The sequence below is a fragment of the Syngnathus scovelli genome, chromosome 14 (assembly GCF_024217435.2).
Source record: "Syngnathus scovelli strain Florida chromosome 14, RoL_Ssco_1.2, whole genome shotgun sequence".
Taxonomy (NCBI): domain Eukaryota; kingdom Metazoa; phylum Chordata; class Actinopteri; order Syngnathiformes; family Syngnathidae; genus Syngnathus; species Syngnathus scovelli.
In genome coordinates this window covers 11,208,281-11,234,120 of record NC_090860.1, presented here as the reverse complement: position 1 = coordinate 11,234,120, position 25,840 = coordinate 11,208,281, and the positions used below count along the sequence as shown (strand labels likewise).

The following is a 25,840-nucleotide window of genomic DNA, read 5'->3' as shown; positions in this document are numbered from 1 at the left end:
TCTAATAATTACTGAAAAGTAAAACTGCGTTGTGCGAAGAATAGTTAAGTTATTAATTTAGAAATAATTATTTCCTTTGTAGTTATTTTAATTACTAAATTAAGTCAGTCATTGAGTAACATGGGGAGATTCTCAAAAGCGAAACGATTTTTTTAATCATATTTCAACAATTTAAAAATATAAACGAAATAGATATAATAAAATAGAAATTAAAGACGCATGACTCAAGTGTTGCTTAATTGCAACTTTATTCAAGACTTCCCACAGGTGAACGAAGGAGGGAGTACGGGGGGGGAGGAGGGTCATACCACCATTGGTTGGCAACGAGAGGGAGCTCAGGGGCTTTGCCACTTACTCCCACCCACCTGTACCTGAACAAAGGGGTACTACACGTCGTCGTCGTCTGACTCGAGAGCCATTTTCCCGTCTTCTTTCAAACAACAACCACGGCCAGGTAAACGTCAACCAAGGCGGCGGGGAGCGAGTGGAGCAGCGCGCGGAGCATGGAGCCGATCACGGCCTGGAGCGAGGAGACTGTGTGCCAATGGCTCCAAGGTGAGCCCGATTCTCACCACTACCTACTTCCACCTGATTTTTTTTTTCGTTCCTGTATTCGCTTCTGAGCTACTTTGGAGTCACAAATCGACGCGAGGCGATTGCAAACACACACGCGAATCCTTTGGGAAATGAAAGGTGGAGGTGGAATGAGGAAGTGGCCCGGAGGAGCCATAACAGTCATGTCAACAGTGTTGTGACATGCTTTTTCCCCCCAAATCAGACTTTTCTTTAAAGTTTAGAAAGATTAGTACAACTACAGCTACACATACTTGTGTTTAAAAAATTCCTTTTACTATTATATATACAATACCCGTTTTGGTAACGACACTATTAGCTGTTGAAATGACGTAAAAGTGGCTTAATGACAGCTTGTTTCGGTTTTCATCTGTCCCAATACTTATGGACTTTGTACTTACATGCATATTTATTATTTTCTAGTCAAATAAACAGTTATGTAATAACTTTTCACAAAAGTTATGTTGTGGTTTGCCAGTACAAATCCGCGTCAATGCTCCAGCTGCATGTCTCGGCTTGTTTTTTTTTTTTTTTTTTTTTTTTTTTCTCCTGCTAATATGGGCTTTCAGTTTGAAAAGCCTGACTCTTCCCATCTCCTACTTCCAACTGCCAGGTCTGGACGCACCCTTGCATCGCTACGCCTTGTCAGAGTGGCACCTATCTGGCCTGGATCTGCTCCAATTGACCTCAGTGGACCTGGAGAGGCTCGGAGTATCCAAGATCGGCCACCAGGAGTTGATCCTCGAGGCCGTGGAGAAGCTGTGCTCTTTGGTGAGGCGGGAAAAACACAATCACGTGTATTTTGTGTACAACACGTTACCATGGTGACGGAGAGGCGAGGGATGTTTGTCTCGAGGGCATTGACGATGACTTATGTTCGTACCGGAGCGGCGAAACAATCGTTTGCAGTCTAATGCTGAACTCACAGAACGTCGTGTTCTCCTTCGAGAAGCACTTCAGTTTCATCTCGTGTTGTTTCATTCCTAGAAGAAATAGTCATGCACTTGTGAAGGAGGTTTATTTATAACACTAAATCAGTCATAGTGTGTTTGTAGGCTAACTGAGCAGGCTCAAGCTGCTTAAACCTGTTGCCAAATCACAGACAGGATTCTCCTTCAATGAATGAGAAGGCTTACGTAAATCTTCAGAAGAGCCACTTGCACAGTTTACGCAGTTTGCATTTCCATGACAGAGGACGATTCGCCCGCCTGTTTGCCTTGTGACCGGCGCTCATACACAAAAGCTAGCGTCACATGGAGAAGGTTGAACGCGTTCAAGAGCGCCGTTACGTCATTGCGGCGTGGATAAGACCATGAAAAATTCATGGCCACTTCTGGGAGTCCGGATTAGTGCCACTGGTTGATATGTAACCACAAAGCCCGAGTAGAACGAACCTCTTGACCCCTGGCGAGAGCGGCCTGAATGCAACCTGCTCTTTTGAATTTAATCAATGGCGCTCAAACTTTGAATATTGACGATTTTTATGCGAATCGTCCCTGTCAGTCATACGGCGACGGTGGGGAAACCCTGCACGGCCTGGCGGAGAAGCTGCGAATGTTGGCCAACAACTTGCAGATGGGCATCCAGGGGCGTTGGCGCCACAACAGCTACGACGGGCAGAGCGCCACCAAGCTGTCCACCAGTGTATTGCACGCGGTGGTGGAGCTCATCCCCTCGGCTAAAGGACTTTTCTGCTTACTCAATAGGTCAGTAAGGAGTTTCAACGTGTTGTGCTTTACGTTTTAAAAATTTTGATGGCGTGCAACTTGATTGTGTTTGGTCAGGTATAAGCTCTCGCATCTGAGCGGACGCAAGATGGGCAAAAAAATCGTGAGCCATTGCAAAGAACTCGGGGCGATCGTGCAAAAGGTTGGTATTTTTTTTTTCCCCATCCATCTAATTTCTTAATGATGTGCCGGAAGTTGCTTCAAAGCTCTCGTCTGGATTCGAGGAAATATGTCAAAGTGATGCATCTCGACGAAGAGACAAGCTTTGTAGAGGAGGAGCTTGGTTTAATCTGGGTTGTTAGTGGAAATTACGATCCACTTTTTTTTTTTTTTAATTACTTTCCGCTTCTCTTGTATGCACAATAGAAAAACGTGATTTTTTTTTTAGACTTTTAAAGAGGAAGACTTTTTTTTCCCTCAACATCTCCATATAGAGGAACTACAACTTGCTGAACCCAAACAGGAGCACAAGCTCCCTTTTTTGGCAACCTGCGTTATCTCCACATTCCTGGCATATTTGAAGCCGCTTGTACCTTCAAGACGAAAGAAGGAGGAGGGCCAGACAGTGGACATGTGACTACCACAGGGGTTTTCTTTTCAAGGTGTGGGGGGAGAAATTCGCCAGCGAGGTCTTTAAAGGCTGAATGTCAAACGCTAAGTAGACGGGATGAGCTTGGATGGCTGACTTATTGACTGATACTGTCGTCAAAGGAGGAGGAGGAGATTACACAGTGACTCCTGACTAACTTTTGACTCCCTGAGGAGGTTTTCACAGCAGCAAGAAGAAGAGACGTGTCGGACATTTAAGCCGGAAAGGCATTGGGGATCGAACAAAAAAAGGAAAACCAGGATGTGATTTTAAAGGAGTTTAAATTTAGGACCTGTTTTGGATTTCAACCCGGCACAGCAGGTAATGTTACGAGCTCTCTTAATCTGTCGCTATACCTCTCGAAATAGATCATAGTCTACTTCGGCTCAGTTTACAAAACCTGGATGTTGTTATCGACTAAGCATGTGACTGATTCATTTGAAAATGATGATGCAGCTGATAGGGAGGTGAAGTATTTGGAAAAAATGATGTCAAAAATAGGAACATGAGTGTCTGGTAATGTGGAGGAGAAAAATAAAGCTGACTCAGAGGATGTTTTCCACTCACATGTTGGAAGTGATTGATCAGCGAGATCACAACTTGATGATAACAGTCAACTTGATAATGGCGCCCTATTGTTCGCTCACTTCCTGTTTTGGATTCTCGTATGTTATGTTGTTTAGGTAATTACGTCACGTGCTTCTCGTTTCTTGAGCTTCGGATTTAGGTTTGTCGACCCGGTGGTTTTTGCGGATGCGATTAGCATGTCGTTTTCTTAACTTGAGTACACTGGATGTATGAACACAAGCAGCACAACACATGAAGAAAAAATACACAAAAAATAGCCACAGGTGTATTTTTTTTGTGTGCTGTTAAAAAAACAACCAATATTACTGTCTCCTACTAAACCACTTATTTGTAAAACTCTTCTTGTTTGTGGGACTGGAACAAATTAATGGCATTTCCATTCATTTTCATGGAGAAAGACGCTTTTAGAAAGGAGAAACCGCGAGACAAGTTTGATATATTTTTTTTACTATTGCAAAGTGATGCTGATGGAGTTCCTCTACATACACACACACGTGTGTGTGTGTGTGTCACATGACAGCATCCTATAAGCGTTACAAACAGGTCGCGTCAGTAGCAAAGTATTATATCAGTCATGGCTCTCACAAGTCGCTTCTCACGGTTGACGCCAAAGAAAGGACTTTTATTTCCTGTTTGGTCAAGCCCGAGGGCCACCACGATAGGAAGTCAGCTGGTTTTGGTTTTGTTGCACGTCGTTGCTGCGCTCAGCCAGCCTTGAGTCAGCCAGGAGGGAAAAGCACAAAAAAGGGTGAAGGGCTGTGTGAACTTTGAACTGGAGGCTTTACGTTTGAGGTAGGTAAATCTGATGGTGTGGGTTTTTTTGCCAGATACTCGAGCTACTTATAAAAATAATTCAAGATTTAAAATTGGAATCGTGTAACCTTTACTGAGGTTAGGAAAAAGGAGAAGCCGCTTGATGCAGCAGTCTTTTTATAGTTGACCTGCTGGCAAATAAAAAAATATTTGGTGAATGTAAACTTGAACCCAGGAGGCTTTCGACACTGTTTGCACGAAAAGGAAAAAAAACAACGTACGTCGTCAAGTGTTTTGCATTTTTCGACTGTGAATTAATCTTGTGCCAATGCTTTGCCTTATTTTCCTCCATACTCCTACATAATAGCTTGTCTTTGTTTCCTTGACAACCACGGAGAGATCAGCTTTGGGACAAAGACACACACACACACACTAAGACACACAAGCCAACACAGCACAATACCGTCTCTTTTTATCCATATCATCAGAGGAGACCTTGATGAAGAAAATAAATGCAAAACTTTTTTTTATGAGTGAGGAGTATGAATATGAAAAGGCAAATATTTTATTTTATCGCTTATGTTTGAGTGCAACGAATGTCAAAGTTGTCTCTGTGTTATTTTATTTTAAATTTCATTTTACTGGATTGATGATGTGAACAGGAAATGGCCTGATTTTTTTTTTTTTTTTGGGGGGGGGTGAGCTTGTCCCATTTCCGCTAGCAGTCAATATTAGACGACATACATATTGACCATGTGACATTTTATCCATCCCATAGAAACGTACAAGTGTCTACGAGAAAGAGAAGGACATCATCTCCGTGGTAGGTCACTTTCATTTCCTCCTACTTGTTCCCACTATTATTATTAATTTTTTTTTAACGCTCCCATTTCTTGTGACTTAAGTGCCGTCAATTAGTGTTGGTGTGCGACGAGATCCTGAGCAGCAGTCCGGAGGCTTTGCTTAGCAACACCACGCAGCTTGAGAGCGTCGACCTCGTGCCCGTATCACCGGGAGACCAGCTGGTAATGTTCTCATCATTTTAATTTCAGCCCATTTGAATTTTCACATCCCATCGACACTCCAAACTTTCTCCTCAGTCTTGAATCTTAATTTAAGCTCTTCTTTTCTATCCAAGGTTGTTTGTGCCTTATGATGAACTCAACGCAACAATTTTACCTCCTTTTTACTTCTTTGCCTTTTAGCAATTTCCTCCCACGTGCTTTTATTATTCAAAGGAACATTTCAATCTGTACCACACACTTTTCAGAAGCAGCCGTAAAAAAAATTGCAGAAAATCTGTATTGTATTATTTTACATTATCGCCATGTTGTCAATTATATTTCTTTTATTCTTTGCTTTTCCGTGATAAAGATCTCTCTTTTCATGAAAAAAAAAAACAGTTTTGTCAGTTAGTGTATATCTTCTCTGTGAACCGTATTATTGATCGCGTCTCCAGGGTGAGATTAGTTCGCTCCTATAGCTGAATATAATGAACCAGAGCTAGCTCGTGGCTAATTACACAGCGAGCCGTCGATAAATCTGGAGACAGACGTCGATATTTCACGCAGCGATGACAGAAAAATGCTCCTGTGTGTATGTGTGTGTGTTTTTATCTCCTCCCTAATTGTCTTTGTTCGTCTCAGGGCATCGAGATAACATCCATTGGCTCCAATAACCACTATGTGACCGGAACTGCAGCAGAGGTTAGAACTATGACTGCAACTTAAATCACAACAATCAGCAAAACAGCAAAATCGCCAAAACAATTTTTTTCTAATGATCTACATACTTGGAAAAAAATGGTGGAAAAATGTACGTATCGTTCTTTAGCCTTCAAGTGCTGTTACAAACATCTTAGCTGGAGATGAAGTCATCAAAGTCAACAACCAGATAGTGGTGAGTTTTTTTTTCCCCCATTGGAAAAACCTTCCTTCATTTATCCTCCGAACCACTTATATGTTTTATTGCGTTAGGTGGGCTGGAGCAGGGCTAACCTTGTAAAGAAGTTAGAGGAGAATCCCAGCGGCGTCAATCTGGTCATAAAAAGGACTTCTGGTTCACTTTGTCGCAGAGGTCCGGTCCAGTGCTCTTTGTCTGCGCAGGTTATTCAAGGACTCCTTCACACAACAATAATTTGGGACTGAGACCCTGCAAAAATATCAAACGTGAAAACACAGCTTACAATTTTATGTTTGTGATGATTTCCTTGTCTAAAGGAGGAGGACGACTTCTACAAAGGGGAGAGTTCAGACGAAGAGCTTGAAGAGGATAATCTGAGGCACTCCATTTTTGAGAGGGTAGCAGCATCGGTCCGGTCCCTGTCTTTCAGGTAACAGACTTTTTAATATTTTTTATATTGTCATAGAACTACAATCCAATATGTATTTTTTGTAGCTAACATCACATTTTTTCCAAGTCATTGAGGCCCACTAAAAAAAAAAAAAAAAAGCTTGTAATTACCTATAAAGGCCACAAGTTGGCGTCAAAACACTTTTTTTTTATTAAACAAGGCTATGGCTTGACTAAATGAAGCTCCTCCCAAAATTGTTTAGCTATTTGTTCAGTCAAATAATTAGCAGGCTAACAAAATGATTACAAATCTTGTAACTATTCGAGCTATCTAGCTTCTAGGCGTTACCCACATGACGTTCAAAGCCAAGTTTCATTCCAGACAGTACCGACTTGCGCTTTCCTCATTCGAAGACAACTCTCCTAGCAGCGTTTTATTCTCATTAATCTGCCAGGACAAGCAGCAGCCTGGACACCGTAGGTGAAAGAAGAGTGCAAATGCCATAAACTCCACCCTGCACACACACACACACAGGAAGATAAATAGCTGAGGGAGTTAGCCATGCGTTCCTGGGAAAATAAATTGGGGCCGAAAAGGAGGAAAGAGAGTAATGGAGCGAGGGTGAGACGTGATGGAGAACAGACTCCCTGATAAATAAACCATCCTTGACCTATAACGTCATCCATCCATTTTAAACGTTTAGCTCTACGGTACCATTGATGTCTTTTGATGTCAGTTGGTGTGTGTTTGGTCCTGCAGGAGAGCCATTCAAGGGCCTGAAGTGACGGCGGGGGAGCAGCCTATGGGGCAAGAAGAGTCAGAACTGTCTGCCGCCAACCAGTTCGAAGGCAGGCTCACCCCGCAAGGGGCTCTCTCGGTCTCAGGTAGAACATTAAGAACCTACCAACGATTATCCTTCCTGATGTTCTCCAAGTAGGTCACGAAAAGGTCCTGAGGTAATGTCGCTACGTGTTTCTTTCACAGGAGAGTTTGAAAGTCTGGCCGGTTCGAGACTTTCCCCGGGCAGGACCCGGATAAGAGAACGCTCGCCGTCACCGCGAAGCGTTTCCCCATTCGAAATCCATCGAAGTTCATCACTGCAGGCGCTCAATCAGGAGAGAGCCAGCGTCAGTTCTTGTCCTGAAATGGTGGGCCACACCGTAAGGAAATGACATCACACCAGACGTTGGGACTAACCAATTCTGAGAAAAAAAATAATTAATTAATACATTTCTGCTCTGTTCTCAGGGACACCAAGAGACAAAAAAGACTTCTCTCAAAGGTACAACGTGAGAAGCCATTTTCTATCATCTCGTATTACTTAACTGATCATTTTGTTTCAGGAATGACGACGGCCCTCAGTCGACGCCGCGTGTCCTGCCGAGAAATAGTCTTGCCCGACTGCGACGGCTGGCTCTGGAAGAAGAGAAAGGAAAGCAGTGTCTTTATTGCCCAGAAGTGGCAACGTTTCTGGTGCGTCCTCAAGGGGGCGTCCCTCTACTGGTACACCAGCCAACAGGTGAGTGTCAATCCAGGGAAACGAGGATGGAGGCGCTGGTGTACAAAATGGATGATGGCTTTCCTTTTTTTTTTTTTTTTTATCAGGATGAGAAGGCAGAGGGCTTAGTCAACATCTCCAGTTACACCATAGAGAGCGCTGGCGAGCATAAGCGGAAATAGTAAGGACAAATATGATACTTTAGTTTTAGGATTCATATACATTGTGATTAATTCAATCATTTTTTTCCCCCCCAAGTGTGTTCAAAATGCGACACCAGCGATTTCACAACATCTTTTTCGCCGCCGACAATGTCAGCGAAATGAGCAAGTAAGTTGGGGCCGAAATTAATGTGGCAATTATTAGAAAAACTACAAAAAGTCTTTCCGTGAGTACACACTGCCCCCTGCAGGTCATATCACACATAACACCCACCATTAGCACATTTCCGACTTTTTTAATATAGATTTTTAAAGCATGACAGCTTCAGTCGGAATTTTATACACATTTAAAATGTGTTTTATCAAATATTTATTATTTTTAAATCACCTATAGGTGGATAAACTGTCTCATCGTAGCAATTCAAAAGCATAAGAAGCTCAGCCCGGGCCCAGACAGTGAAGAAGGTACGGACCAACTTAATAGCATTTACATTTTTAATGCAGTAATGGAAAAATAACAATGTTATTTAATTCTAGTAAAAAAAAAAAAAAAACCTGACTGTGTATGTATATTCACCAGAGTGCTACAGTGAGACAGAATCCGAAAACGAGGGATCCCCTTCACCTCGCAGGAGACATAAGGTCAGAGCACTTGCAAAAGAAAAACTTCTTAATGAGTAATTAATCCTAAGAGATGTTGATGATGTGCGGCAGAAAGTACAAGCCAGCACCCTGCCGCGCCCCAAACGCAAAACCAACATTAAGGTGCCATTGCCAAGTCAATCAACAGGGGGCAGCAAAGGTACAAACATCCACGCATTCACTCCAGCTCCTGACTAAATGTTAACTAAACTTCACATATGGTCGTTTTGCAGCCGCCCCAGAAGATGAGATGGGCAAGATGTTGAACAACATCAAGGAAGGAGGCGTGTCCCTCATGGGCCAAGAGCAGCCGCTCACTCATGACCACTTCAGGAGGTCGTTCATCCGGCGCAATAAGAACCCCGTCATCAACGAGAAAGCGCACACGCTTCGGGCGCTGCAGAGCACCTTGAAGGTGAGTCTGCTACAGTAAGTTTTCGTTGATGGCGTTTGGGAAATTATAGAAGCTCAATGGCGTGCAAAACATGACCACATTTAAAAAAAAAAAAAACTTTTATAAGAAGCAACATGCCAAGCATAACATTGACTTTAACTAATATTTTTTTTACGACATTGCAAACTGCAAAACAACAACAAGACTGGAAAAAGGGCATTTTTTATGGTTTATTAATATATTTATATATTATAAAGTTTATATTTACAGATAGTATACAAAAAAAGTACATGACTTTTGCCAATTTTTGTCACCATCACAACACACGCTTTATTGTGACACTCTGTCTACATCATACAAAATAAATCTCGCTTCGAAAATATCGGGTGTCTAAAATTGTCCAACTTCCAACATTTTTCTCCTTCCTAATGGACGTGTCATGTCGACATTGGCCCCCTAATCTTATAAAAAAAAAACAATTCTTCCATGCCCACCCAGTTGGAACTGTCCTTATTTGACACGATGGGGTACGCTTTGGATCGCTTGTCCCTTCTCATCGACAGAAAGACTGATAGGTCGTAAATTCTGTGGATGTAAATCCCTTTGTCGTTCGGTAGGCCAAGGAAGCTGAATTACAGCAGATCAACAAAATTCTGGACGGTTCCGCCGTGACGGCCTCAAAATATCGCCAGTGGAAGGAACAGAACGAAGAACTCATTCATGAAATTGAGAGACTGGCCTCTCTCAGGACCTCCAAAACCGGGAATGCGGACGCCGCCGCCACTGGCGACGTTGCGGCGCGAGTCTCGCCTGCCGATGAGGTTGCCTCGGCAACGGTTGCCACGGAAACAAGCACTGCAGAGACAAAAGGCGCATACAGACTGAACCTCAGCGACGGAGAGCAGCTGGTGGACGCCGAGGCTTCTGATGTTCTCCTGGAGCTCCCTCTGGGCTCTCCGGTGGAAGAGAGCAGCAGTCCCGGGTTGGAACTCTCACTAGGCTCTCTGCAGGAGTCCATCAACAAGCAGCTGAGTGAGATGAGGGAGAGCGGAGAGGCGCCCGACACTTATTTCTTCATTTGAACACATCTTCTGTGTGTGCCAATGCACATGAAAACCTTTGTTAGCTTCAATACTGGACCAGAAAGATTGACTTTGAGATCTGTTTATGCTGCCTGGAAATGCCGACATGCAAATGTGTCACAGTATAAATAACACAAAATGGTGGTGACAAAGTCAACCCGCAGGTGTCAGTTTGAAAATAATAAGATGATTTTCACAAAGTGAGGACTTGGAAGTGCAGAGCTGTTTTCGAATGTAGGGAGTTCCTTATATTCTGCTTTATTGTTGTTCATACTTTTAGGCTTTTATGAAGTGTGACTTCTGCAACCGATTAATGGTATTTCCATTCATTTCAATGGGGGAAGATGATTTGAGATACAACTGTTGTCAAGCGTTGTCGTGTAACAAATTAAACTTAAACAAGGCGCCACTCTACATTTTTGGGGTGTGATTATGAGACAACTTGATGTTTCTAAATTGGAAGAGCCTGGAAACTTCACTCCGTCTCCATTTGTTCTTGTTATTCCTGCAAGAATAACTCTTGGGGATTTCCAAGAAAATATTCCTGTATCTTTGCAAATTTTACAGGCTCTACTTACGTACATGTGCCTGTGAATTTTTATCTTATTTTTTGGGTTAAATTTTAGACCTTGACTTGCCATAGTACAAGTTTACATATTGAACAAGTTGCCAATTAGTATAAAAAAATATATTTAATTTTTTTAGGTAAATATGTACCATAGGAGATGCCTTTTAAAAAAATGTGATGTGTAAATAATTTTTAAGAAGTGAAACTATACAATCATTAAACAGAGTGAAACACTTATTACAATATTGCATAGGAAGTTGTCAAAATATTTTTTATTACAGTAATTATTAATTGGCCTTGTGGAAAGTATTTCCCTCTATGTTTAACAAATCTCTCTTGTGCTATACAATTTTTGAATTGAACTACTTTATTGAAATAAATGAAATTTTCTACAATATTCAAATTTATTGTGACGAGTTTATACCGAGCTGAACTTTTGTTTCTGTCCCATTATTGCTTGTGAAGTAGTGACGTGTTAAAAAGCTCTGACTGGCTCATTTTCACTGAGTCATCATAATAATAAAAAATGAGTGTCATGATCACCCACGTTTGTCAACTTGACTTATTCTGAATGTTTGAAGATTTGCATTCTCCTTTCTTTTTTATCAACTTTTCTAGAATTTTTTTTTTTTAAATATATTATAGGTGGTTATGCATATTCAGATGTATTTTATGGCTTTCAAAAGTAAAAATATGCAGTTATTTGCTCAAAAATATGCAGTTTTTTTAAAGCCCTATTGAATATAAAAATAGTGCTTTGGTGCCACATTGTAGGCGGGCGTCCGTTACGGTACTCGGATTTGTTGACGGTGAATATGTGGTCACAAAAACAAGAAGGCACGCGCCGTTATTGTTGTACAGTTTTTATTTATTTATTTTTATGTTCATGACCTAGAACTTTTTTTCATAACAATATTCACCATGATGACTTCAACACTGTGTTAGTGTAGCGTAGTGATCGACAACAAAAACACTTCACTGCACATTCCGGTTGAGCAATTTAGAGGGCGGAACTTCGTCACACACGAGACACCCTGTTATGATCAGATGCAGCGTGAATTTTTTTTTTCTTCTAACAGTACAAAGCGAGGCTGTCAAAGGCGGCACAAGAACATCGTCATACAGCAGTCATATCTGCAGCGAGCATCTGAAGAATGGCATCATTGTCACACTTGTACAACAGTTAAGCGAGGCGATTGAGACGTGTCTTTGTATGACGCATTGTTTCAGAAGTTTTTAAACTGGAGACGAGGACCTACTGGCGAGATGTAGCTGTTTTAGTTTGGGAAAAAAGTTCATGAGCCAATTACTTCTTATCTTAGCTTTGGGCCAATTAAATCTCATGATTGGCACATAGGTAATATGGCATCACAGGATGAATAAATTAATCTTTTTCGAAGAAAAGGTGTTTTTAGTTTGGCATAGTTAAATTTTTGCTTTTTAGGGTGAAACATCTTGCTAATATGCTGTTTTTGTGCTCAGGCCAAAGCCATGTCTCACTTAATGCTGTAGCTTTGGCGCCATCTGGTGGTCCAACCCGTATGTCAAACTGAGGGGAGGAGCTTCATTTAGTCAGGCCGGGCCTATGTCTAAAGTAAAAAAAAAAAAGTGCTTCATTGTGAGGCACCTATAAGCAAATAGAAACCTTTGTGGACTTTGACCTTTTCCCTAATGAGGGTGTTCCTTGGAAAAAATTCTGGTACCTGGACCCAAAATGTTTGAGAACCCCTGTAGTGGATTACATGACTTTGAAAGTCACAGTCCCATTCTAACAGCTGACTTCATACATGTCAGATTCTGGCTTGCTGCGAATCTCTGAGCATGGTTGACAAGCGGGGCAGGCTGCAAACTCTGGGCAGGTTCTGCATCTCGGTCTCTTGAAGCTCAGCGCCAAGGCACCCCCTCCCAATATCTGCAAGCACGAACCCAACCACCCAAAATAGAGCGAGCCGGCCGGACGTAAGCTGAGCTGAGGCAATCTAGTGTTGTTCAGGTCTTGCTTGGTGTCCTCCATCCCCAGCCTGCGTAAGTTGTGGGTGTAGACCACCAGGGCGGTGATACTGAGCAACCCGGCCACCACCACTAGGACCCCACCTGTGGCGGCCACGCCTCGTAGCGGGAGATCTGTCCAACAGCGCACCCCGATGCAGGCCAGCAGGATACCGGTGCCGCACAGGAACAAGGAGGTCAGGACCAAGCCCTGCGCCAAGCGAACCCGACGGTCTCGCTCGTAAGAACCCGCCACCGGCCAGCACTGCTTCAGCTCTGAGTGCTCCAGCTGCAGACAACTCTCCCATAGCCCATCTGAGCGGATCAGCAGGAGACTGTCCATCATTCCCGGCCTGACCCCAGGACTGTGGCTTTTCACCACTGTCCTAAGAAAAACAAAACCAGGCCTGGCCAAGTCCAGACGTGTGTGGCCCTCTCTCCACTGAGGTGTGATAGCAGCAGTGAAGAGGAGGACTAGACCCAAGGGGGCAAAGACGATCCCCATCACCATGGATGCCGGAGTCTGCATCACCATGATTCCTTGAACGGTGCAGATTCAGACGTTTATCGGGAGAGACGTAGTGGCGGAATGCCAAAGAACCATCTGCTCCGGAAAGGAAACCAGGTTTTATCAGTGGACCTTTAATTAGTACTAGGATACTTCCTATATACATCTTTCAATGTGTCATAAGAAAAACTATTATAGGAACCATTAATAGAGTGACAGAAGAGATTTTAGGCAAATAAAAATGGGGAAAAAGGAGAGGCCCTACACATGAGCCTTGGGGTACTCCACTCTTAATGATTACATAACCTTACTGGTGGTCAGTGGTAAGTCCGGTCCTAGAAAGCCGCTGTCCTACTTGTTTTAGAAATTTTCCTTCTTCACACACCTGATTGAAATGATCAGATTTGTTATCAAGCTTGCTGATTATTTGAATCAGGTCTGCTGCAGCAGGAAGACCTGGAAAACAGTCAGGGCAGCGACTTCCTAGGACCGGACTTGGTCTAGACCAACAGATCAATTCCTTACCTCTGGACGATGTCGCTCGTCTTGTCAGGCTGCCGACTTGTCATAGCACTCTAAGAAAGGAGAGAGTAGAATGAAAAATTGAGACTGACTCAGGTGCAGGTTTTCCCACTGCCTGTTCTTGTTGCTAGGAAACGTCTCGTAACGAACATGCAGCCTTTTCTAATCACTAAAGCTTATTAAGCTTCTTTCTATGCACTCCCTGATTATATGTCCGTGATGTTTACGTGTTTTAGTGCTTTCGATGTATTTCAGGTTACGCAATCAATGCCAAGTCAGGGTTATATTATGTTCGTGTGTCTTTGACATTTTAGAGACCTTACTTGATTTGGGGTCCCCATAATGTCTATCTTTTATTGAACGGGTTAGGAACTCATTAGTGTAACGTCTTTTTCCCCGACAATTGATGCTCTGTAATATAACCTTGATGATGCTCTCGTCCACTTGAGTATTAATAATGTCAAGCCAGTGCCGCCTACGTGGAGAGCAGAACGGAAAAAAAAAACAGAGGGACAGAAATGGGACTCGTTTTTTTTATATTTTGCATTTTTCACAATTGAAGTAGCAACAAAATGTACACGGAGCGGCGGCTGGGTTTTTATTGATGCCTTTTACTGGCAGGACGAAGACGATAAGAATGCTGAAGAATTGGGCGGGTGATAATGAAACTATTTTTACGAGAAACATTAAAGAGTTAATGATACAACAAACATTTATTGGAAAGATTAATTACAGCATCGCCAGACTGACGCTAGATTTACTCGATGGAATGTAATTGACTTCCGATGAGGTCAGATTAAATCCGCAGAATAAAAGAAAATCTTGAATCAGATGATATTCTAGGGGTAAAATGCTTTATATTATTATTCCTAAATTTGGTAATTAAATAAAACACTAGAAGGGAAGAGTGTAATATTCCCGAGAGTGGAAGATTTCAATCAACACATGCCTGTGTGGTGAGACAAGTGTGAAATGTACTGCGTGTTTGTTTGTGTATGTGCGTAAGTAATTACAAACGTTCGTTTGCGCGATGACACGACGGGAAGTTGGCAGCAGGAAATTAAATGTCACCGACACGTATGCACTAAAGTGTCAACTTCCCCCGGCATCAATGAATGTGTCGTTGTTTTGACAGGCAGGCGCCTGCATGCGTGTGACAACGCTTTTGTCAGTCGCTGAAAGTTGATAAAAAAAGATAGAAAAAGAAGGAAATATGATAAAAATTAAATATTTAAGTTAAATATTACTAAATATATACCAAAATGACAATGGTCATGTAATAATGCATTGAAACAATTAAATATATAATGATACATGAAAATGAGTATTAAATAAATACATTAATTAATTAATTAATTAATTAAATATAATACATGTATTGTTATATAAAAAAAATGAAAATCTTTTTTTTTTTTAAATAAGTAAGATGAATCTTAAAAATACTGTGTGACAAAAATATAGAATGTAAAAAAAAAGCAAATATTTAAGAATAAAATATAAACAAATGGGCAATACTAATAAAAAATACATGTAAATATAAATATAGTAATTATAATAAAAAGACAAAAATCTATAAAAAAAAAATACACAAATCAAATTAAAATTAAATGAAAAGTAACCTAATAAAACACAATGTAAATTCTGTAAAACAAGTACAATTGACAGACAACAGCTATGTAAAGACGGCTTCACAAACAACATCTGCACCAGGCGAGAATAAACCAAACACATCTTGTTCAAGAAAAAAAAAATGGAGGTGTCTACAGGACAATGCAAAACCAAAAACCCTTGTGATGAATGGAAATAAACACACTGTTGCCAACCCAAACACATGCGCACTTTCTTACACATGTGCAGGGAATATGACCACACACACACACGAGAAGCACTTGCCATTCAGCATCCTGCCTGAAGATCACTTGCTTCTCTCAGACGAGCAAACACGGCGCAGATGGTTGAAGCATCTCGTCTTTATTCGTCTGCCTCCCCTTCCTGTCTCCGAGCTTGTGTTTGCGTCCTTCCTTTTTTTCCGCTAGCCTCCCTCCCGTCTGCTTCTCTATCTCACCTTCTGCTCAGTGTCTGTGTCGTATCGAGCAGTCTGCCTGCCGCTGCCAGTGTAACCAAATAGGGGGGGGGGGGGAGACGAGAGAGCCGTCTTCTCTCTCTCTCCCCATTAGTGAGTCGGGGGGAAGGTGAGGCGGCAGGAAAACAGGCCAAACAAAACATCTCATACAGTTGTTTATTTTCTTACAAAATAATTGGCAAGATATGACCAATGCAACAATTTTGCTTATACGATGAAATATTATGTTCGCTTTGAAATGATGCGTAACTTACAAGGAAGCACAAAAAAAAAAAAAACTCACACACAAACATTCACATTACATTCATACTATGACTTGTAGTGTCTCCATCAAACAAACGGGAAATGTCCACAGTTTCGGGGCTAATCGATGAGCAATACTAACTCTGCGTATGGTTTGACGGAGGGAAATGTGTGACGTTTGTTTCTGAATTAATTTGTGGTGAAACTAACAGGAAACCTACGAGGTGGCGGCAGTTAGGAAACATAATCAGCAGGCTTTTTGTTTTTTACCTGATTAAAATAAAAAAGAATTACAAAGCCTTGGCGACAGGTATATTTAAAAGGAACGCCGCTAGCATCCTGCTAATGCTATTTGTCGGAGCGCCCTGCAAATTAAGTTCATCTGAAATACATTGAATTGTAAAAAAAAAAAATTGTAGTTCATAAAACATAATAAAACTTATTTACATTACAAACTCATATGTACAAGTATGACATCATAATTGCTTTTGGGGGGGAGGGGGGGGGGTAGCATTATTTACAAAATGGAGATATTTACGTCTGAAATTGTTACGGTCAGTCCATGGCCGGCTGGCTTTGTTTTGTTCTGATGGCGTAGTGCTTTAAGAACGTAGCCACAATGGCGTCATCATACTTCGATGAGAGTCACCTGGAATCGACCGCTGACCACTTCGGATATCTCGATGAGGAAAGCGGACTGATTGGTGTAGTGTTCGATGATGACGTCGTCCATATTGACGTAAATTCTGCACGGAAACAATAATTGTTGCACAAATCAAACATTTGTTTGCACATTATGAAAGTAGGTCGCGCAATCGGCCCACGTCGATAACACGCAATCGCGTACTGTCCCTTTAGCCTCGTCTCGGAAATCGTCGGTCCTTCCCTGACTCAACCTTCACCTGCAACCCCTTTAAAGACTATAATGAGAGAATTAGCGGTGTGCTCATGCGCTTCGCCTGTAGGCTAGAGACGAAGAGGGAGGGGAATTGTTGGAGAATGTAACTTAACCTGTTAGCTTGGCTTCTGGGCCCCGCGGTGACAAGTGGCAGGGAAAACAAGAAGGGAGGCCGTCTGTCTTTTCTCAAACCGTACGCAATTATTTATTCTTTAACGAGTTCTTTTTTTAGTTGGGACGGTTGCGTTTGTTAAATCGTATTACAACAGTGGAAAAAACGGCCCGATTCGCGGGATAATGGAAAAGATAACAATCGGCGTGACTCATCTGCAGGACTTTTGTAATATTTATATCCTTCCATAGTCATAGTTTTTTCCTTAAGGGGGGGGAGTCGCAATTAACACATTCCTTGAGGCCGGGCCAAACCGAACAACCGACCGAGCCGGTCTGCCGGCTTGAGATTCCGTAAAGGAACTCATCGTGGAGTCGAGCAAAAAAAAAAAAACACAAAAGGCTGCTCACCCTCGTTTGCATTTCTTGTAGATTTTCCCAATGGTGTCTTCTTGCATGCCGTACTTTTCTGAAATCTGACGACGGAAGAAGAGTTCAGTGTCTTCCGAAAGCCAATACGACATTCGGTAAATTCACGATAATCCAAATGTACTCACAGCTTCTCGTAGGCCCGACACCGTTGGCGTGCTTAGCATGAGGGCGTCGAAAACCTCTTCGGTGGCTCTCCTCACGTACAGCAGAACTTTTGGGAAAGAAATTCAAACGTAAAGACTTGTTGGCTTGATAACCGTCAAATTTAGTTTGCTTACCTCTTTGGGATTCATCTCTGCGGACTTGCTTGCTAGGCGGAGAACTGCTCTGCTCTCTGTCCGAGTACAACCTCTTCATAGAAGTTCTGAAGAAAAACAAAATATGTTACTCAAGGGATTCGCATATCGGGGTGCAACAAGTTACTTGAAATCAGGAAAAATAAATATGATTATCTCCTTCACTACCGTTGACGTCAAATATCTAATTGAACTGAGCTGGCAGTGACAAGATATTTTTATTTGTGTTTTGAGGGGGCATCTGAAAGATAGTAACTTTTTTCCACGCTCACCTTTCGCTCTCATCCATAGGCGTGGCCTGCAAAAATAGGACACAAAGATCTGATTAGACGTCTGATAAAAACATTGCTTCATATCCTCCCTCCCCTCTTTTGTAATGCGCACCCAAAGGAATGTTATCACCGCAAGACTTCGTTTCCCATAACCTCCACGCTCAACGAGAAAACAAAGACCAGACGCTGCTCGCTGATTTGTCTGAAGATGCTGCTATTAATGCCTCCGAGGTTTTAGAAGTCACGATAATGCATAAACAAACGAGTCAGTGTGGGAACGCCGACTTGTCCGAACAGCGCCGTCGTGTGTGAGAAATAAGATGAGGGTGGTGCACGGGTCTTGCGAGGTGCTGATGTGCCAGGTGTGAAGGCCCACATCGGCTCTGCAGCGACTTGCGCCTGGTTTCGACTACAATTAGCTCACCTCACTTTCACTATCCCCTCCCTTTTCCCACACCGACTTTTCCCACCGCATACTTTCCCACACTTTTTTCCCTCTCGTGCCTGAGTCGGGAAGATGACTCACTCCAAAGGGGAGGTAACTTTGATTCATTCAAGAAATCCAGTCGGGAAGCCTACCATGCGCTGTAAACTGGACAGATGTGCTTCTGGGATGAAGAGGACCGGCTGGGTGATGCGGTCATCCACAGTTTGGAAGAAAGTGCAGTCGGAGCCCATTGAGCTGCTCACTAAAGACTTGGCTGAAAGAAAAAAAAAAAAAATCACAATTTGATTTGTGAGGCTAGGTTTTTATCATGCTTGTCCTTAATAGGGTTAGCTGGAGGCTAACGATTAGCAACACTCACCATTGGCATCATTGCTCGTTTTGCCCCTCCTCTTGGTCCTCTTCCTCTCCTCATCACGCATCTTCCTCTCAGCTCCCTGAAGATACGACAAAGAACAGAAAAATGATCTTAAAGGTGCAAATTTTTACAATTTCATAAATTGGGGCAGTCGGAAGTGAAGCTATACACTTTATCTTGAATGTGACAAGATACCTTATCGCAGAAAATCTTGACTTGGCAGGCGGCTCTGTGTATGAGCTGATTGTTCCCGGAGCTGAAGTCGTACGTGTCGATCTGCAGGTTGAGAGGGAGGCCCTTCACGCCTTTTTGCGATGAAAAGTCGGTGCTTAGCGAGTTAATGCCGATAAACACCTGCAGGGAAAAAACATTTTTGCGTTAGCTTTAATTTTTGGCTTCATTGTATCTTGCTGGGGGGGGGGGTTGATGGCAGGTTTGAGGCCTCTGGATTATTTTGATTGGTCATCTGATCCACGTGTTTATTTTATTTTATTTTATTTTATTTTATTTTATTTTATCTCCCAGGGTAGGAGTCAATCAGAGTTACTCACACATTTTCTTTTTTTTTTTTGCTTGTATAACTCGGGAATATCGTCTTGTCTTCCTGATTCGCTCGACACGCAGCAGGTTTTTCACCCGCAGCCGCACCTTGAGCACCTTTGGGCCACAGGGAAATGAGGATTGGCCCTTTGCGGCCATGACAGTGCCTCGGGGCCAAAACGCATTTCTTGGATTCTTACCCTCCCTCCTCAGCCACTCCTCCTGTCTTTCTTTCCCCCCCCCCCACTTCTAAATCTTTCACCTTTCCGCACTTTGTGTTTTTTTTTTATTTTTGTTTTTTTACCTTGGCTTCTTCATGGGGATTCCAAACGAAGGAGAGGGCGTTGAAGGCAACCTCCTCAATGTTGCTAATGCCAGTGAACACCTCTTTGTAGTCCGCTATAAAACAATATGAAAAAAGTGAGGTGAGGCTTAATGAGTATTTGTTTATTTGTTTTGGTAGTCAACCTACCAATGTCAATGACCCGTTGTTTGACTGTCGGCTGACGCGCATGCCAGTGGTTCCAAAAGCGAAGCTGCATTTCTGCCGTTTTGTCATTCTCAAACACGGCCATCACCACCGTCTAGCGTAGGAGCAAACAATAGGAAAGAAAAACACGTGAGCGGAGAATCTAATGTCTGCTGGATGGCGAAATCATTCGTCACCCCAACGCCTTTGTCACGGTTTATTTACTTTGACTCGCCGCGAGATTCTGTATATTCATCTCCACGTACGTGCTTGACAAAGAAAAGATTGTCACCGTATGTTTTACAACCAAAAAAAATACCACACCTTCCTTTTCTCCTAAGCTTTGTTAGTGTTATTTTTGCACACACGTTACCTCACGTAAATGTAGCGGCATAAATGTCACGAGTTGTCTTGGCCTAGTGTGAGTCGGTAATTAGTCACCCAAGAGCCGGTTCCTTGGGAGGGACACTTATTTGGGAACAATTTGTCCTTTTACCTTGACTTTGGTTGTAGTTACGCAGGTGTTGTTGTCCACTCCCTGAAGAGTGATGGGGTAGAACTGCCCCTTATTCAGGTAGACCATGGGTAACTCGCTGGATTTGAAAGAGGAGGCCGCGGGGGCACCCAGGGAAAATTGGAACTCGCTTCTGTAGGTCTCAGGTGGAGAGCCGGAGTAGGAACCCGAGTAGACGGGACTGGAGTAGGGGTCGTTGTATGTAAGAGTCTAAGAACGAGATATAAAATCATGTTAGAGACTGCAAAGGAAATCTTTAGGGGGTCGTGAGGTCTACCTCCGCGTTGGGGTCGGGGAACGCGCTACTCTCGGGCCACTTCTGCAGCAAAGAGTCGAAGATGATATTGAGCTCCTGTTTGTCGGTGTCGGCCGCCACGCTGGTCAGGGTGGCGTAGGTGTCGGCGTTGGGGGGCAGCGAGGCGTTCTGCTTGGATCCTAAGACCTCAAGGGAGTAGCTGGTGGGGACGTTCTCTGAAAGGATCTTCATGACGTTGCCGGATGTTTCCAGTGAGATGAGATCATTGCTTGGAGTCCTGCAAGGGGAGAGACAGCAGTTGGTTCAAGATGCTAGCTGTTAGCTTAGTAGCACTTCATCGGTTTCTGCAAAGAGTTGTGAGTCAGGGGTGGGTACTATTTGTATCTTAATCCAGTTCTTGTTTGAGTTTCTCCGTGGGGTGTTTAACATGTTGAAGGGGAACACTGGAGGGTAAGGGGCTCAGTGGGGACACAAGGAGGGGAGCGCCATTGTCTACTCAAGTGTTGCGTAACTCTTTAAGCAAGGCAAAGCTGATGATGGATTTGAGTTCGGACCGTGTTTGACTTGAGGATTACCTCTCACCCTCTTTTTTTTTACCTTTCTGTCGGTTTGAAGATGCTACTGTTTCGACTGCAGGCAGGAACTTTCTGGTCCTTCTGGAGGGTTAAAATGACAAAAATGTTGAAGATGAAGATTCTGGAATGAATTTTTTGTGTGTTTTACCTTGCACTGTTCGTAAAGCATAGTTATAGCCGCCAGGTCGTCTCCTGGGTGGAGTCTGGGTTTGGCCAGGTTCTCCTCGGGCATGGGACTATCCATATAGGGCCAGGACTCCATGGTGTAGTTTGTGTTGTAGCGGTTATAGTTGAAGTTCTCGCTCTGAAAGACCACTCCCAGAGTTCTGCGAGGAAGAAGCCATATTTTTAATGACACACGGTAGCTGAGCCCCCGGGGGCAACGCACAGTCTCGCCCCTGAGCTGCGTAAGGTTTCGATTGCAAAACCGCAGAGCTGAGTAACATCCGACAAGTGTCTGAAAAGCCGCAAGACCACCCACCGACACCTCCCTCTCCACCTCATTGACAAAACATCCCCGCATGTTGTACTTTGCGGTTTCCAGTGAAAGCAGACCAAAGCGCATTCTTCAATCCTACACAAACATTCTTTATTTGTCGAACTCTTAAAAGAGATGCTTGCGGTTTTCACCTGCAATCCAAACTCAGGATTTAGAGGATTGGATTTGTTTGGAGAGACCGAGCGCGACGTCGGATAAATATCCTGCCGTTCGCTAATCAAATGAAGGTTTACCTTGGATAAACACTTCATCAAGCGTGTTGACGGCAGCTAAAGAGCGAAGCTTTGAAGGTTCTGCATCTCCATGCATCTCAATTGCACCTGTTCCCGACTTGCAAACCACCATTTAACCACTGCAAAAACCTCCACGGACACTAAAGAGTGGGAGGGGGGCTTCTTGGGTTTCCCCTTTATGTAATTCAACATGCAGTCATTGCCCAGTGTCTCCATCCAACACCTTCAGAGGAGATTCCTATTTCCCGCTCTTCTTTTGTGCACCGTGGCCTCTAGGTTAGTACGAAAAGCGCAGACCCAACCATCCCATAATATCCATATCAGTTTTCCCAGCTAAAAAAAAAACCAACACCCCTCTTTTAAGTCAAGCGTCTTTCACATGGGGGTCTCGTTGCAGATAGGGGAGGGGTGGCAGCATGGGATCCAAAACATATCATTTTAAAATATCGAAACAGGACTTACTCAGTCTCTTTGGTCATGTCTCCAGTCCAGGTGAGCTGGAATAGATTCCTTTAAGTTCGTTGTGATTGACTTTTTGGGATGACAAGAGCCTCGAGTGACTTGAATGTTTTGATTGCCTCCTGACGCAGCCCACATTTCATTTATACCAGCGGCAGCCTTCCTCTGCTCTCCTCCCATTGGTCGAAATTCTTGAAACAGGTGTCGGATAGGACAGGTGTAAGATTATTAACCCCCTCCAGACCAAAGATAGAGAAACTGCCTTTGCATGTGCAGCACTTTGCAAGACAATCTGAGGTGCTCTGAATGTCAGCAACGGGGCGAGATTGGGAAGCGCCTTTCAAATGTTAATCACCTTTGCAGTTTCATACTGACGTTTTATTGGTTGGCTGTCATCGATGCTTTAAGGGCAATTTTAAATTTTTCCAAAATGTTTTAAAGCATGCAAAAAAATGTTTTTGTTGGAGCAAAGGATTTCTCACTATTTTTTTTTAGACACTCACACTGGCATTGGCTCAAAATCAAATTGTAATAGAAGGAAGCCTCCTCCTTATCCCTGCCCGGCACACCTTCATTCTTTCATGCTAATTATTGAAAGCAACTTGATTAAAATCCTTTCTGATGCATGAGCGATGTATTGTGAAGTTCGAGCAGCAAAAGGCGTCAACGACTTTCCCTTTATTCGGTTTAACACTTAAAAGTTCCTCCCTGTCATTTTCTCCATGACACTTTTGTAATGGAGACTTAAAATTAAGTCTTCTAAATTTAGGGTGTCTGGAAAAACTATATTTGTGGGATACAACAAATGTGACTTTTTTTTTTTTAATATTTTACAAATTCTTTATCTGTCAATATTTTTCTCCAATAGGAAATCATACACATTTAGTAATTCAAGGTCAAATACCTATGTAGTGTTTCATAATCTGTTTTGCTTTCATTTCCGAGTGTGTGAAAGTTGTTAAAGATGGACGAGTAGATACGAGTTTTATTTTTCGTTGAAACTCGCATCTGCAGTGAGAAATCACGGCCATGCATCGGTTCAGTATATATCCTGTATGCATATGTGTGTGTGTTTGTGTGTGTGCGCATGGGTGTGGGTGTGCATTCAGCCGAGCATGGCGGCACACAAACAGACGTTGTCATGATGGTGCTTACGCGCCATCGCCACAGAGAAGGGCTTCTCTCAACACCTCTCCTTGACCCCCCCCCTTTCCTACTCTTCCTTTCGCTTCTTAAAAGAGGCTGCTTGTGCAATGGTGCACCACATGGTAGGAAAGTAAAACTTTCTTTTACATATTCCCGTCCATAAAAAAAAAAAAAAAAAAAGTCATGTTTGGTCAGACAGCAGTGAGTCTCCAAGGCACCCCCCCCCACCACCACCATCACCCCCCAGCCACCTCTACCCTAACCCTCAATGTCCCTACCCCTCGGCACCAGGAACCACTCCCAGAAACTCTACATTGCCCCAAAGTGACAGATCATTATAGATAGAGGAAGGCCCCATTTTAAAGCAAAACAGATTTTCTCTTATTTTTTTTTTGTGGGTTTACTCATGGAAAAAAAAGCCTGCCAAATTTTATTTTGCAATGTGACACTTGTTTCAGAGCCGCTTAACCTACTTGAACCTATTATAGCTAGATCAAGCCAAAATGTTTGTTTGTTTTAAGTAAGTTTTTTGTGGGTCTGCTCAAAATAGACAAGTGAGATTTCTCCAAATATCCAAATATAAATTTAGGATGGTCCTCAAAGGTTTTAAATAAACAAATAAAAAACGGGTTTCCCAACCAAGACATTGTTTGGTCTATATAGGACCACTTCAAAGTTTAAGTGCCCGAATTCTTTATTGGCGTCGACCGCAGCTCAGGTCACGGCTCGCCCCAGGCAGGGGAAAGCTGCGTCAGAGAAAATGATGCTAACGTTGCTTAACACGCTTCTCTGAGCTGTGCCTGAGGGCAGCCGTTGACAAAGCATATGCGTGCGATGTCCGGGAAGAAATTACCCCAAATCTTTGCAACATCAATATGCAAATTGGGTATGCATGATAAAAAAATAATTAGAATGCAAAGTTGTATGAAACTAAATCCATAAAAATCTAAATCAAGTGAAAAGTAAAATCACCAATTATATTTTCACATCAATAATTTAAATTTAGCTCAATCCATTAATTATTATTTAAGGAAACACTTTTGAATCATCTACAAGGAAACAGTGTACAGGTTTAAAACTTTCCTTCCTGAAATTTTTCATTTCAATAGTGCACTTTTTTTATAACTCTATCATAAGTGGATCAAAAAGCGCCGCTCGGATCACATTGCGTGATAAATAACACGCACTAACACAGAGGTCATCAGTCACACCAAAAACAATATGTGCAGCGGACACACACAAAGCGATAAAAACAAGCGATAATGTAGTTCTTTGTTCACATCTTTGTTTCATCAGCCAAACATAGTCAGTGATGTCGTCACTGATATACTATTTATCCATTCACAAGGCGGAAAAAAAAAGAGTTTCTTTTGTTAGCGCAAAAGACACTCGTGCCAAACGGTAAAACGCAGGCATGTGTGCGGTTTGTGAGACCAAGTCGTAAATATACCGACGCATTTCTCTTTGTCAGGGAAGCTGACTGTTGTTCCACCCAAACAGAGAGATAGCAGTGGTTGAGCTCATTTGCAAATCTGGTTTCATTCCACTTAGCCCTGCAGGCCACTAGCGTGGTTAAACGAAACGCTTAGCTGCTAAAGCTAATGAGCTTTCGGAAATATAATGCATAATTACTTTAATCATGTCGCTTCTTCAAAAATAAGTTATTTATTGCTACTCGTACTTGAAGATTCTTGGAAAACTAAACATAAAACAAACTCAATTTTGGGCTTTGCATTGAATCAAACCGTATAACTTTGCATTCAGAAAATCTGCTAGCTTAATGCTAACAAACAATTCTGCACAGCGGGGTTTCAATTCAAGTTAATAATGACGCAACAGCTGAAACACAAAAATAAATAAATATCAATTCTGAATGATTTCATACAAAAGTTATGCACTGTGACTTCATTTTGGAAAAACAAACAATAACACACTAAGCACACAAACGCTCATACCAAGACAGTGTTTTCTTAGTCTTAAAACAGCAGTGATTTAAAACAGCATTTAAAAAAAAACATGTTATTGTATCATCCATCCATCCATCCATTTTCTGAACCGCTTAGTCCCCACGGGGGTCGCGGGCGTGCTGGAGCCTATCCCAGCTGTCATCGGGCAGTAGGCGGG

The 25,840-nt window shown here is 42.6% G+C and overlaps 3 protein-coding genes across 4 annotated transcripts in view; 1 reads left to right on the top strand and 2 right to left on the bottom strand.

Moving 5' to 3' along the window:
- The first annotated feature begins 286 nt into the window (after positions 1 to 286).
- nipal3 (NIPA like domain containing 3) overlaps positions 287 to 25,840 on the top strand; it is a 34,569-nt gene continuing 9,015 nt past the window's right edge. Inside the window, exons 1-20 of one of the 2 annotated variants that reach the window (XM_049739537.2) lie at positions 287 to 555; positions 1,187 to 1,344; positions 2,077 to 2,279; positions 2,358 to 2,442; positions 5,009 to 5,053; positions 5,136 to 5,255; positions 5,877 to 5,936; positions 6,064 to 6,129; positions 6,207 to 6,335; positions 6,450 to 6,562; positions 7,283 to 7,407; positions 7,508 to 7,671; positions 7,772 to 7,805; positions 7,867 to 8,042; positions 8,129 to 8,202; positions 8,280 to 8,351; positions 8,577 to 8,647; positions 8,763 to 8,824; positions 8,897 to 8,984; positions 9,058 to 9,239. In XM_049739537.2, coding sequence (XP_049595494.1) covers positions 504 to 555; positions 1,187 to 1,344; positions 2,077 to 2,279; positions 2,358 to 2,442; positions 5,009 to 5,053; positions 5,136 to 5,255; positions 5,877 to 5,936; positions 6,064 to 6,129; positions 6,207 to 6,335; positions 6,450 to 6,562; positions 7,283 to 7,407; positions 7,508 to 7,671; positions 7,772 to 7,805; positions 7,867 to 8,042; positions 8,129 to 8,202; positions 8,280 to 8,351; positions 8,577 to 8,647; positions 8,763 to 8,824; positions 8,897 to 8,984; positions 9,058 to 9,239 — 2,079 coding nt within the window. In that variant the 5' untranslated portion in view covers positions 287 to 503. Of the gene's footprint in view, positions 556 to 1,186; positions 1,345 to 2,076; positions 2,280 to 2,357; positions 2,443 to 5,008; positions 5,054 to 5,135; positions 5,256 to 5,876; positions 5,937 to 6,063; positions 6,130 to 6,206; positions 6,336 to 6,449; positions 6,563 to 7,282; positions 7,408 to 7,507; positions 7,684 to 7,771; positions 7,806 to 7,866; positions 8,043 to 8,128; positions 8,203 to 8,279; positions 8,352 to 8,576; positions 8,648 to 8,762; positions 8,825 to 8,896; positions 8,985 to 9,057; positions 9,240 to 25,840 lie in introns of both variants that reach the window. The other variant, XM_049739536.2, reaches the window with a different exon arrangement.
- cldn23l (claudin 23-like) lies at positions 11,716 to 16,015 on the bottom strand. Its single transcript, XM_049739571.2, has 3 exons — positions 15,781 to 16,015; positions 13,891 to 13,940; positions 11,716 to 13,461 (listed from the first exon to the last, which is right to left on the bottom strand). The coding sequence occupies exon 3, from the start codon at positions 13,390 to 13,392 to the stop codon at positions 12,637 to 12,639; it is 756 nt and encodes a 251-aa protein (XP_049595528.1). The 5' UTR covers positions 13,393 to 13,461; positions 13,891 to 13,940; positions 15,781 to 16,015; the 3' UTR covers positions 11,716 to 12,636.
- grhl3 (grainyhead-like transcription factor 3) lies at positions 16,113 to 22,733 on the bottom strand. Its single transcript, XM_049739557.1, has 15 exons — positions 22,574 to 22,733; positions 21,528 to 21,705; positions 21,402 to 21,460; positions 20,826 to 21,081; positions 20,531 to 20,758; positions 20,038 to 20,149; positions 19,870 to 19,964; positions 19,221 to 19,379; positions 19,029 to 19,104; positions 18,802 to 18,923; positions 18,223 to 18,248; positions 17,933 to 18,018; positions 17,780 to 17,865; positions 17,634 to 17,698; positions 16,113 to 16,959 (listed from the first exon to the last, which is right to left on the bottom strand). Exons 1-15 carry the CDS (start codon positions 22,588 to 22,590, stop codon positions 16,842 to 16,844), a joined length of 1,683 nt encoding a protein of 560 aa, XP_049595514.1. The 5' UTR covers positions 22,591 to 22,733; the 3' UTR covers positions 16,113 to 16,841.

Excerpts from the sequence above, each read along its gene's own strand:
- grhl3 (XM_049739557.1), bottom strand. Across the intron at positions 21,082-21,401 it reads ATCTTCAAACCGACAGAAAG|GACTCCAAGCAATGATCTCA; the intron begins GTAAAAAAAAAG and ends CTCCCCTTGCAG. Across the intron at positions 18,249-18,801 it reads TGTCCAGTTTACAGCGCATG|GCCACGCCTATGGATGAGAG; the intron begins GTAGGCTTCCCG and ends CTATTTTTGCAG.
- cldn23l (XM_049739571.2), bottom strand. The coding sequence starts at position 13,392 with ATGGTGATGCAGACTCCGGCATCCATGGTGATGGGGATCGTCTTTGCC.